This window comes from Pieris rapae, chromosome 15 (genome assembly GCF_905147795.1).
Source record: "Pieris rapae chromosome 15, ilPieRapa1.1, whole genome shotgun sequence".
Lineage (NCBI taxonomy): Eukaryota > Metazoa > Arthropoda > Insecta > Lepidoptera > Pieridae > Pieris > Pieris rapae.
Genome location: NC_059523.1, coordinates 1,865,811 through 1,879,100, shown reverse-complemented (window position 1 = coordinate 1,879,100; position 13,290 = coordinate 1,865,811). Strand labels below are relative to the sequence as shown.

The 13,290-nt window shown below is 31.2% G+C and overlaps 2 protein-coding genes across 5 annotated transcripts in view; one reads left to right on the top strand and one right to left on the bottom strand.

Annotated features, from left to right (window-relative positions):
- Positions 1 to 69: 69 nt before the first annotated feature.
- Positions 70 to 2,948, bottom strand: LOC110997274 (vacuolar protein sorting-associated protein 37A). Of its 3 annotated transcripts, none has more exons than XM_045631270.1 (6): positions 2,931 to 2,948; positions 2,244 to 2,572; positions 1,963 to 2,144; positions 1,544 to 1,675; positions 1,090 to 1,264; positions 70 to 589 (listed from the first exon to the last, which is right to left on the bottom strand). In XM_045631270.1, the coding sequence occupies exons 2-6, from the start codon at positions 2,533 to 2,535 to the stop codon at positions 465 to 467; spliced, it is 906 nt and encodes a 301-aa protein (XP_045487226.1). In that variant the 5' UTR covers positions 2,536 to 2,572; positions 2,931 to 2,948; the 3' UTR covers positions 70 to 464. The 3 variants fall into 3 exon arrangements, with proteins under 3 accessions (XP_045487226.1, XP_022121160.2, XP_022121076.2); XM_022265468.2 differs by lacking the exon at positions 2,931 to 2,948 and adding an exon at positions 2,893 to 2,913; XM_022265384.2 differs by lacking the exon at positions 2,931 to 2,948 and adding an exon at positions 2,649 to 2,843.
- Positions 2,949 to 4,694: 1,746 nt separating this feature from the next.
- The window catches only part of LOC110997059 (fatty acyl-CoA reductase wat), a 38,367-nt gene continuing 29,771 nt past the window's right edge, over positions 4,695 to 13,290 (top strand). The window contains exons 1-2 of one of the 2 annotated variants that reach the window (XM_045631269.1): positions 4,695 to 4,779; positions 4,887 to 4,914. The gene's annotated coding sequence lies outside the window, so the exon portion shown is untranslated. Of the gene's footprint in view, positions 4,780 to 4,886; positions 4,915 to 5,577; positions 5,875 to 13,290 lie in introns of those variants that run through there. The other variant, XM_022265063.2, reaches the window with a different exon arrangement.

Sequence of the window (13,290 nt, the reverse complement as noted above, 5' to 3'; positions counted from 1 at the left end):
TATGCGCGAGCGACAAAGACATAAGATGAGGGGTCATTGTACGAAATTCTTCGTGCTCCGCGTCCGTACTATATTACCTAGCGAGTCAACTTTTGAATCATATGTGATATTTAACTGTCTTATTTTGTATACAACAAGGTATTTTGGCCGATATATAATTTCTATTAGGGCAAATTTAGTCAACCGACCATGTTTTAACTGTAATTGGTTCAGTAACTTTTTTTAAATTCATGTGTGTATACACCTTAACATACATATTATCGATACTAACTATATTATTACATTTAAATTATAAATTCATGTGTTATGGATATGGTTTCCTATATCATAATGAAAATACTCAGATCTTTGTTGAGCCTTATGAATCGAGAATCAGTATATATCTGATCTGATCAATGCATGGAGCAGTAAGTTTTTATTGCTTAAAACACCCCGGAATTAAATCCAGAAAATAGTATGTAGAATTATGTAGTAGCTCTATCCAATTGCGCTAATTGATGCGCCAATCTCTCTTCTCGCGCCCTTCTCGCTTGGCCCAACGCACGTTTCTCAGCAAATTTCATGACAAACGTCTCCACTGATACATTTCCTGAAATTTACAGGATTCCATGAAATTTGTAATCTATATAAATATATTATTTATTTTTAAATATTAAAACACTGAAATTGAAATAAAATCTTTTGGTGGAAGTTGCATTCTAATTAAAAAACCATTAAACTAATAAGCAATAAAAAATATTTTAGAAATATTTATTTATATAAAACATATGCCATTTTTTTAGGCTTTAATGAAAATAAAACTAACAATACAAATTGATATGTAAAGCAGGCAAGACAGCCAAGCCAAGGTCACATTGATTATGTGTTGACATCTAGTGCTGTTACCTTCTTTTTTAAATAATAATTATAAGACTTTTGAAGTACACAGGAAAAATAATTATAGGTGTTTAATTAGATTGCCTTACGTGACAACCTCATTTGACTAATTAATATCACCTTTACATCTATAGAAATGAAAAATAGTTTACCATTCACCATATACAAAGAAGCATTTAAGCAACGTCATTAGCCACAGCTAAAATAAGTTACCTAATAAAAACTGCTCAGCAATAGCTTCAGCATCTTCATCAGCCCGTATTGCAGCATCTTTCAAGCAATCCCTGATATGGTGTGGAGAATATCCCTCACATAACTCTTGGTAACGTTTATTCAGATCTTCATAACTCATCTTCATTTGAACTATTGTTGATATGCCTTCAAGTACCTATTAGAAATTGACAACATTATATTTATTGGACAAATTGTGTTTAGGTGAAAACCAAAAAAAAATTGTTTTGTGCAAAAGCCTCTACAATGTTTCAACTTTAATATATTAAAGTTAAAATATTAATTTATATGAACATTATGTAAGTTTTACACTATGTATGAATATGAACATAATTACAATTATGTTTCTAGAAAGGATTTAAAAATAAGTCTTCAATAAAAATTCCCAGCTTTATTCTACTTCTATACTAGACACGAGACTTCTCAAATAACTTACTTTAGATTTCATATCATCAAGCATCTCCTGCTTTTTGAGATTGTCTTGAGCAATTTCCTCAATACTGTTCATTAACTCTTCTGTTTCCTGATCAATTTCTGCTAATTGTGGATTGTTTTCTAATAATTTGTCCTAGATTGAATATATTTTTAATGGTGATTTAGATAAAAACTAAGCTAACTACTGTAAAGTGTATTGTAAAATAAAGAATCTACATTATAAAATTTATACTTTCGAATCTGAACTTATCTGAATTTTAAACTTACATTTAATGTAAGTTTAACATTCAGATTATAAATTAAATATAAAATCATGGGTTTACTTTATACAATTACAATATAAATACAATTTTATAGGCTAAAATAAGCAGGAGTATAATTGACTTGTTTTATTGATTGAATTATTATCCAAAATAGTACCTGCAAGTCTGGATTTTCTAATATTTCCTGCAATTCTTCAATATTCAATTCACTTAGTTCAGGGAACATCAAAGAATTCACACTTATATGGGACTGAGGACTTGTGTCAGTTGACTTATCTTCATTGGCGATACTTGGGACGGAACGCTGGAACTCTCTTATTATTGCTTGCACTACTCTGCCTGAACAAGAACACAATCAGTTACACCAATATACTCAGACTAATTTACATTTTAAAATCAATTATTACTGTGTTATATTGTCAGTAATATTATCCTTACCTAAGTCAGAATGAACAGTATAATTTAAAAGTCCTGGTGCACCTACAACCTGATTCGAGTTCTCACCTAACCATGGATGGTTAAAAACTGGATTAACAAAAATAGCAGGTTTGTCATTTGGAAATTCTGGACTAAGAACAATATTCAGAACCATATTCCTTGAATTTGCCATAAACTCCACTTTATATTTGGTATGTTCTTTTACCTCCGTAACATTATCATTAAAAACCTTTAGTGCATCTATTTGCCGTTTTCGTAAGTCACGCTCATTATAATACTGTCTAGGTATCATATTTAGATGGACAATAAGGAAAGATATTCGGTATCTTCTGGAAAATAAAGTAATTACTTAGAATTTATAGATCAACTTTAAATATTTATGATATCAGCTCTGGTTATATGTACCCGTGTAAAATAAGACGTACAAAACCTAATGGGTTTAAGAGAAGTATTTTATTGATAAAGATAAAGGTTTTTTATGAGAGTTTGAATACTATCCACTAGTGGATAAATCCAAAAACTTTATAATTACTTAAGTCTTATTTGTTTACTCAGACTTTTAAATTTGTAATTAAACACTTTATTAGATTTTTGAATCGTAACACCAATATTTTAAAAAAATAATGCCATAAAATAGTAAATACTCAACAGTAAATACAAAGCATTATAAAAATATAAAATCAATACTTTTCTATTTCTCCACTTTAAGAATTCAAACTGACAGTAACATCAATTGTCAAGCCTTAGTGACACATTCAGCTTTGATTTTTGTAAATTTGACAGCCTACATACAACACTAATAGGTACTTGTCGATTTTTTTTATATTGGGCTTACCTTAAAAACTTAAATTTAAAACAATATTCTAAGACATATGACGTAATGTAATATTATTTAAATGATACCTACATATTTATTAAAGTTTCAGCAAGCAATAAGAAAAATCCATGCGAATTGGCCACCTTTGGCTTTTATCATTTTGGCTACAAATCTATGGATTTACGAACTAATTAATCCAATGGAAATTTCGACACTGCTCGCATGTAAGATTTTTTAAGTGATTCAATGTCGCCATGTTCTCTAAAACTGACTATAATGAAGTTATAGTTATCACTACTTTTTCACAAAAATGTACTCTTGATAAGCCACGCCCCACCATGAAACGTTGTCATTTTGCTTAAGGTAGTTTTCTTCATGAATATGTTCATCAGTAAAGAGATTATTTCTTTGTTTTTAACCTGAGTAGCGACAGAAGGCATTTTGATCGATCCACTCTCTTTAATTGTAAATATTGATTCATAGTATTTCTTATATATCGACGATAAGCACCGAGCTTCAGGTCTTATATGATATTACGCGACAGAGTCCTAGCAATCTGCATTTATCATTGCTTCCTAATGAGGTTTCGACGAATTCAGGCTTTAACAGCGTTTGTAGTTCTAACAGCTCGCGGCCGTCCCGATCTTTTTTGTAAGGCGTTACCTATTTAGGTTAAGGAGTACCTACCCATCTTGTGAAAGGCGTAATTCCCATAATGTGATTTGAGAATGAACACGAAAAAATATGTGAAATGGCGCAAAACCGAAAGAAGTTTTTTAAATAATATACGTGTTCCAAATTCAAAATACATACTTAATATATATTTTTTTTTTCAATTTATCCCTAATGGGAAAGCCAAAGGACTTTAGTCCATACAGCTACATACTTAATACTTTGACAGACTGTGTGTAATACATATATTTTTTTTTATAGAACAGGGGGCAAACGGGCAGGAGGCTCACCTGATGTTAAGTGATACCGCCGCCCATGGACACACTCAATGCCCGAGGGCTCGCGAGTGCGTTGCCGGCCTTTTAAGAATTAAATAAATGTATATATAATAAATAAATAAATAAAATGCCTTTTATTTCCAGTATTTAAAGTTTACACTTCTTACAATTTATTTTAGTGTTTATTCATGTAGTTTAATCTATGTTAGTATAATAATTTATCTTTCCTTTACTTAATTACCTAAATTTCTATTACTTAAGTACCTAAATTTCTATATATTTTTTACTGGAATCCCAAGTTGGGTGTGGGCCTCCTCCAGTGACGCCCATATATTTTTAAAGGTGATCCTTTAAAAATTTCCTTCAGACCCCAAAATTTGTTCCGTGTTAATTTTATTCTTTTCTCTATTTCTGTATTTTTATTTTTCCGGTGAAAACCTATTGTTTTTCTTTTCTTATTATTTTGCAGGCGCCAACTTCATTATGATAGACACAAGCTTTACCAGTATTAGTATTACAGACATAAAAATGAGTCTGCTGCGTGCCAGCGACGTGGGTATTTAATTCCAAATGGCGCATGCGTTGCCGTATTGCAGAGAAAACACTTAAATTAGGGCATCTTGAGTGGCTAAAAATCTATCGGTCTGACTAGTTTCTGCTCGTGACTTTGCTTGCTAACACATATGGATAAAGTAGTCTGTGACGTCAGTTTTTTTATTTATTTTAACAACTAAATATGTGAAGTTATGAATTAGAAATGGGTGACACGGTAAGTGTTTATTGTAGTTAAGAGTTTAAATCTTGATTAATAATTAAATAAATGTATATTTAGCGTACAAAAGTTTATATTTTATTTTTTTAATTATATTATTGCAGAGATTCGAGAGGTGATGACAGCAATAGAGTAAGTATAATAGTCATAATTATTAAAAACAATAGATAAATATTCAGCGATGATTAAAATGATATTAAAATTTTCTGGGTTGAAAAAAAAAACATAGATATTGCTTTAGATATACTCACTACATTATAATAATGTTTCTCAAGTAATATTGAGTCTTGAGGGCCTTATTAAAAATTAATAGAAAAAATCATATAATATAACGGAATTTGAAGGGTTTTTAAAACTCCATTTCAAAATTAGTAAATATCAACTTCCAAAGTAATCTAAAACATAATAAATTTCATTTTTAATTATGTAATGCAACGCTTTGAACAAATAGGTTACTCATTTGTAATTTTTATTTTTGAAATAAGTCTTTAGCAGTATACGGCGTTAAAAACATCGTGTTTTAGGAAATGAATATAAAATACTTGAAAATCAAACGAAAAGACTGTCTATTTTTTTAAGGAAATCCTACAAATTACTTTTAATAATACCTAATCAGATTCCGCCTAAGAACCGATTTTTACTGAGATCAAACTAGAACACTAACCAGTCACCTATTGGCGACGTACAATAATACTTATCATCTACAAGTACTGTTTCATTCACGTAAGAAATGCCCCAACCCCCACCAAAAAGTGGGGCACACTTAACGAATGTCACTAACAATATCCTCTCTCCATACTGTAAGTAACTTTCGACTAGAGTTGACCATTCGTCACAAAAATTCGCGCCGTAACCTAGAAAAATTGAGATCGTTATTTGCATAATAATAATATACTGAGAGCCCAACGGCGATTTTTATGTAATATGCTGTAATAAACGTTATGCAACTCATTTTGGCCTCATATTTTGGCGACTTACGATAGTCTGCAGTCCGCCATGGCAGTGCGCGCGCTTTTCGTTTGTCAATAGTGATTTTTTTGTGTGTGCCAGTGTAGAGTGACAGGTGCATTTGTTAAAGGAGGATTTATTCAGGTAAGCGAAATAATTATAAACAGCAAAAAATATTATTGTTTTGTGTTTTCCTATTTTTATTATATCACGACGCAAAACATGTATCGTGAAAGTGCTTCCTTTGCGGAAATACGTTGACCGTTTTACTATCTTGAGAAATCCATAGATTGCTTTTCCGGATTAAAAAGAATGTTTAGACATTGCGAAATTATCTGTGCCACTGACCTAGATCGCACGGCTTTTCGATGACATAACATTAATTAACTTAGAATTGTTTTTGATGAAATTAATTTAATAATCAGTGTGGAATTTGTAAATAAATACTTGGAATATATATTTTTAATAACTGTTGTTTAAAAATAATTTAATATGAAATACACATTTAATATCTTTCATTTATGGGCTGTTACAGCTATTGTCATCTCATAAATCTTTAACTATTTAATTTTTATGATTATTTTATTTAATCTACATAATATTTCGTTGGATAAAATTGACGGGAGGAGTGAATAGGATTCTCAAAACTATTTAGTGACGTACACATTATTATGAAATGTGAAAGTCTGCTTAGATTGTATATAGGAATGTTTATTACTCAGTCCCTAACTAAATGCTGAAGCGAAATTATTAATATTATAAATATCTTCGTGAGTAAATACGCCGAGAAAGTAACTCGATGACCTTAAAGGACGTACTTTCTCAATACCTGGGAATGACTTTATTTAGAATGTTTTATACACACGTAACACCTAATGGAGCATCAAGTTTTTGATACAGGCAAGCTTATCAGAGTTCTGGCACAAGATGACGAGTTTTTGGTGTGCTGGTACAGCATCAGTTTTTTACATTGCCTTGGGTTCGAACTCATAATCGCTAGTTTCTACGCTGACAAACCCAAAATTCTTATATTATAACAATTATATGACAACAGCAAAATTGATTTATTCGATATATATTAAAGTAGGTTTTGCATTTTACATATACAGGTCATGATTATATTCTGGTATGTATGTCTCCTTATAGACAAACTAAACCACAGATTTTTTATATTCATGATATTAATTCAATTGTCACGTAGTTAACACGACTAAACAATTGTAATTGATTAGATATAAGAATTAAAAATCTCTTCCGAAGATGTGTGAATTTTACTGAATTGCTTCGTTTTTTTTTAAACTAATGTACTTACACTTAGCGGTAAGCATGACTCTCTTATGACAAACTGGACGATGTATAGTGAGAATCAGAAAAAAGGTTTAGCGCGAGCTATTTTTAAAACAAAATGCAATACGTTTTTGACATACAAGGGTCTTAATTAAGATGCCTTAGATGTAGAAAGTCGAAAACTTAATATATATATATATATATATATATATATACATATATATATAAGCTAACCTTTAGTCTTAGGGTAAGTTGCTTGTATTAGCAGTTGAAATCGAATAAGTCATTCACTTTGATACAACAAAGCAACTAAATCTATTTCCCAGAGGTATTACTATCGCTTTCTATTTGAAACGATGTTTACATACATATTACGTCTTAAATAAATATAACGAAATACCACTGTCGACTAATAATCTCAGTATCTCTTCCGTAGTTGGTGTACCAAATCTTGATAAAGGAATTGGATCTAGGCCTTAGTTTTCTGAATCCGTTTCTTGATCATTTTTTTTAAATAAGCAAGTAGGATCCGCCTGTGTTCGCACGCCGTTTTTTGGGTAAAAATAAAAAATATAATTAATAATTCACGTTAAATGCGCACATATAAAGTCCTTGGGTGCACGAGTTCAAGCCTACGACGTCAGGGATAACAGTGGCACGCTTAGCCAAGCCCAAACTGCTCTACTCAAGTTACATGTGCTGTGGTTCATGTGCAACCTGCTTCATACATTCGTTACACATCTCTGTAAGTTGCGCCTACTGAATGTTGTCTCCGACACTATCGACATATTATGTTCGCAGAGTGAATTCACAGTAGCGATATTGTGTTTAATTTTTATGTACTTTATTAAATGTTTAAGGAAATTATCGTATTGGTATAGGCTGTAAGGATAATGTGTGTATTTCTGAAATAAATAAATATTGTTATTCAGACTTCTATCTACAGGATAATAACGAACTCGAAAAACCAAATTTGGTGCAGTCGTTCACAATGTGCATTGTGCATACACTAATCGATATAAAAATTAATTGCCGTTTGTCGCGCTAAAACTCGAAAATCGCTGGTCCGATTTTGGCTAGTTATTATCTTGAAATATTGGAATTCAGAGAAAGGTTTAAGTAGGTAGGAAATATAAATAAAAAGTAAATAAAAATATAAATGACAGTTGCATTATAAGTTAAGTTAGACTTTATTGTAATGTTCATGATGTCTTAGTGAAAACACATGTCTATAAAAAAATGACAATTGACTTGTCAAATAAAAACTGTTACTGGCTGGCAAATATTTATTGTCTTTATTAGGTTTTGACACAAATATATGTAGGTGATACGATGTTCACCGGTTTATCTAGTTTATTATAAATATATATTATTATGGTGAAAAGTCTACCACTGAGAAATTTAACTAGAACACATAACAGAGTAACGAACTATGTGTCGATAATTTAGGCAATATAACTGTACTACTACACACGAAGTGACCTGCCAATGGACCTACATACAAAAACCTGTGCCAAATATTAAACCGCGTTTGTATGCAAATCGAATAGATTTTCATAGGGTGACGTGTTACATAATAGCCAACTGGATTATTCGTTAATTATTAATTATTAGGTTTATATATTTATAGGTTCAGAGGAGTTGTTCGGATTAATACCTGCAGCTGAGTTTTATCATCGGACGTCGAGGCAGAATACGAAATTCCACTCGTATCACCTCGACGTCCACCGTTCCAGAACTGCGCGTTTTTCGAAGCAGTTTTTGCCGCGCACCACCACTTTGTGGAACCAGCTGCCGACTGAAGTATTTCCGAACCAATTCGACTTAGGGTCCTTCAAGAAAAGAGCGTACCAATTCTTAAAAGGCCGCCAACGCACTCGCGAGCCCTCAGGCATTGAGAGTGTCCATGGGCGGCGGTATCACTTAACATCAGGTGAGCCTCCAGCCCGTTTGCCCCCTGTTCTATAAAAAAAATTATAACGTTCTCTAGTAGTGATTTGATTATGAATAGGAATATTGACCACAGATTGTAAAATCTTGATGTCTGTGTTGCCTTGTATGATGAAAAATGTCTCTGTGGATTTTATCATTAAATAGCCGACCATTGCACAAGATGTTAATAAAAAAAATTATAGTTATATAATCGTGTTACTATATCTTATCTTTGTATATATCAAGTTTGTAACATACTTCCTTAACGGCAGAACCGATTTTTGTTTAATATTCAAATAGTGTACCGGCAACGTCGTTTTATATGTAAATATATAACTATTTTATGTTTTCGTTACCGATTTTACAAATATATTTGGGTTAAACTACTTGTTTTACGATATATAAATAAATTTTACTTAAACTGTTGGATATCATTTACCGTTTTGGTGATAAACAATTTTTTTTTGGTAAATGCAAATCAAAAGGTTGTCACAGACGTAAAAGATTTTTTTAATTATACAAAAATATTATTCGGTAATATAGCAAAAACACATAAAAAATATTTGAGAAAATACGATCGAATTCCTCTATACACTTTGGTACATAGTGCGTAAAAGTAACATCTGACAGGTCAGTGACCTATACTTTGACAGGAAATGATAATAAGGATGTTTCAATTCAGTCAATATACCAGTCCCCGTAAAAATAAACAGTTATAGTTTGCAGTTTGAAATTAATTAAAATCACTAATTATAATAAAATAGATTACATTGTCCATTTTTTCTTACGTGTAAGTTCAATAGAGTATAGACGGATACTGCTGTCAAACAAATACATTTGTTTTACTACCTTCACCACAGATAGCGAAGCATTCGATTCGCAGCAAAGTTTTTCATGAAAAACATGATCTATTTAGGTACAAAATTAAACCTTTATTATATAGCTGAAATTTATAATAACTATCTATTTGAGTGGGTAAATTGCGTCATTCACTTATAATGATAGCTTTAAAATCACTCTTTACGATACGCTATCGTAATAATTAATACTTATAACATCCATGGCAACACGTGACCGATCCGACTTGTTAATACATAAAATCAAAGAATACATTTCATTTTTATCATGTCTATTCATATACCTAATGGGACCTGCCAGGAAACAAACTTTTTAAATTAATTTTAGTTTTATCTTATCCTTTATCAATTATTATTTTTATTACTATGTATTCCTATATATATTAAATTTTATTACGAGTATATGTAATATTGTTTTGGCAAGACTTTTGGGGACCCAATAATAGTCGCTATATTTCAGTCAATTTACGTAAAACCATAATGAATTATTCTCCTAAAAATACCTCGGGAATCAGATTACCCAGTAAAACTATGCAAAATCGGTTTCGTGTCCATCCCATTGATAAAAAGCCAGACGCAGCGGAGGGCCTTATAAAACAAAAGGAAGGAAGGCCAGTATCGGGTGGCTTATAAATATTCAAGTACTAAAATACGCTGACGTAAGATTAAAATGGCAATTTCTTTATTAGCAATATTTCTGCTAAGCAAGCAAGTTTCTAGGTCATTACGGAAAGTTACGATGAGCCAATACGTGATAATATTTTAGTTTACTTTACCTTTGTTTGATTTATTTGTGCGCGATGATTATGTCGTAACTTTATAAGAAATATTAATTTTAATAATGATTTATTGAAACTAAACATAACAATCAAATATGCCTTTATTTTCTTATTTTCCGTGGTAATAATAAAAATATAAAAAGTTTGGTCCCTGTGGCAGTGTAGCTTTATAAGAACGGTTTAATCAAGTCTTCAGAAAACATATATACACTTTACATAAGAAAAAATAATAAAAGTGATATGGAGACATTATAAGAAATTATTATGAACTAGTTGATCCGGCAAACTTCATAAAGTTACAAAACTCCAGTGCCGGATTAGGGTCCCGCGGATTTAAGGGCCCCGCGCTCCAACGTACACGTAATAAAAAAAATATTAATTCACATAGCAGCGTACTGTCTCTTGCATCACTTCCAATTAAAAATCTAAAACTATACAACACGTTAAATCGTAAAAATAATTAGGTTTATTACAATTTTTTTACCGTAATGTTTAATCGATGTATTTAGAGTACCATCTACCTTTCAAGCGGCCAAATTTATTTTTTTATAAGAATGTCTTAATCATCTCACTTTGTGAAATCGATAGATCATGATTTGCTTATTTCAATATTTGCCTATATTAATTACAAAAATATTTATTTGCTACAGGACCCGCGCTGGATTAATTCGACTCTGCAAAACCCATGAACATTTTGTATTGGATTTTCTTTTATTTCATTCGTCAATTTACCAATGATATTAATAATTCTGATATTTGGGACATTATGGAACAAACAGTCGCATGCGAAAAATTAGTGAGAAGGAAAGAAAGACGCAATTACTGCATCATAACTATTGACTCGCTAATCGTAATCAAATCAAAAATATAAAAAAAGCTGCCCACTACTATTCAGAACAAATTCGACTTAAGGTCCTTCATGAAAAGAGCGTACCAATTCCTAAAATACTTTAATCAATTTAACTATAATAATTACGCAAACCTAAAATTTTTTTTAAGAAATGGTACTTGTCTATCAACCAGCATGGGGCTGGTTGATATACAAGTACCATTTCTTGTAGTAAGTAATTGTGTAGTAATTATAATCGCGAGCCCTCCGGCATTGAGTATCTATGGGCGGTGGTATCACTTAACGTGAGGTGAACCCTGTTATTTAAAAACTTCTCAAATTTTTCTTTCGTTGCTATTTGTCAAATGTGATGTTATTTTCTTTATTTGTTTTCAGCCCTATTGGAAAAGTCTTTGTAACAGACGTAGTAATATAATGAATATTAATTGATTTTCTTTACTCATACATAGCGTAAGAGTTGTTAAGCATTGTCACTGTCAAATTATATACTAGGAAGTTTTTACTGTAAATTACCTGTAATCACATAATAAATTAGACATTTTAGTTTTAATATTGACTTGCTACGAAATATTTATAAAATTGAACGCATTTAACATTATTTTGCAAAAACAATAGGATGAAAATAAAAATAAAAATATCTTAATATTTTTACTTCATTAAAAATATTCAGTCAAGTGTTGATTTCTTAATTTCTTCATGTTTTAACTAAAGTAATGGTCTCTTCATCAAATCTACTATTTAATTTTAGTATAATAGGTTGTTATTCATAGATAAAATATATGTAATACTTGTTGGAATCATCAACGATTCCACATAATACCGCAATACGTTGTACACTAATTCAACCACCTTCGTTTTCACTTATTAAAATATAACAGCAAAAAAGTTCACTAGCTCTTAGTCCTCATGCCTATTCACTTTTATCGGAATGCACATTACGACACGAGTGAAATCTGCTGCTCGCACTGAACTTGAGCCGGTTTTATTACCCCAATCGTGGGTATTGGGGTCACTACCATTACGACAGTTCCTATATTCTACCTAATATTCAGATTTTGATCCATTTCTAGAATAGAGTGCGGTATATCGTTATTTGTTTCGTAATAATTTGTTTTTTTAAAAGGCAAGTTAGTCAGCCACCTGTGCCTGACAGACGCCTGGATATAATGCGGTATGCATTATATCCAGAAAATCGCATCTCTCGATGTTTATGAAACCTTTCTACTTAAATACGTTTTCGCTTTATTACTTAATAATAAACGGTATTAAGTACTTACGTATTGATATCAAGTATCGATACGAGTATATACGCGTATCGGCACTCAGTATTGTAAAAAATAACGCCTGTTATATTATTGCAGTCTGTCGTTTGCATTAATATAAAGTTGCCAAAGCATTGATAATAATTATCTTCTTGTATACAAAATCCCAACAATCTTGTAAGGTACATTTGACATTTGCCGCAAATTGAAATGTCAATGCACTATTACAACGTTTAACCGTAAGATAACATTTGACGGAAGTTTGTAATGAAGTAGCACTTGACCGATCACACTTAAAATACATCTTTTATTATACTTGATATTATTGTGTGGTGACATCTACAATCTGCGCTTACAAATCACAGCGATGACGTCATACTTTTGCTTCTAACTCCCCCTTTTTTAGGCCGCCGTCAACTCCTTCTTGGGCTTTTTTCATCACAAAGCCACATTTTATTGCAATAAAAATACAATAAATGAATTAAAATAACATAACACGAACTACAATACATTGACCATTGATTTTCTATAGACAGCATTTATATTTTTGATTATACAGATCTTTGACTAGTAAATAATAATACATAAATTCT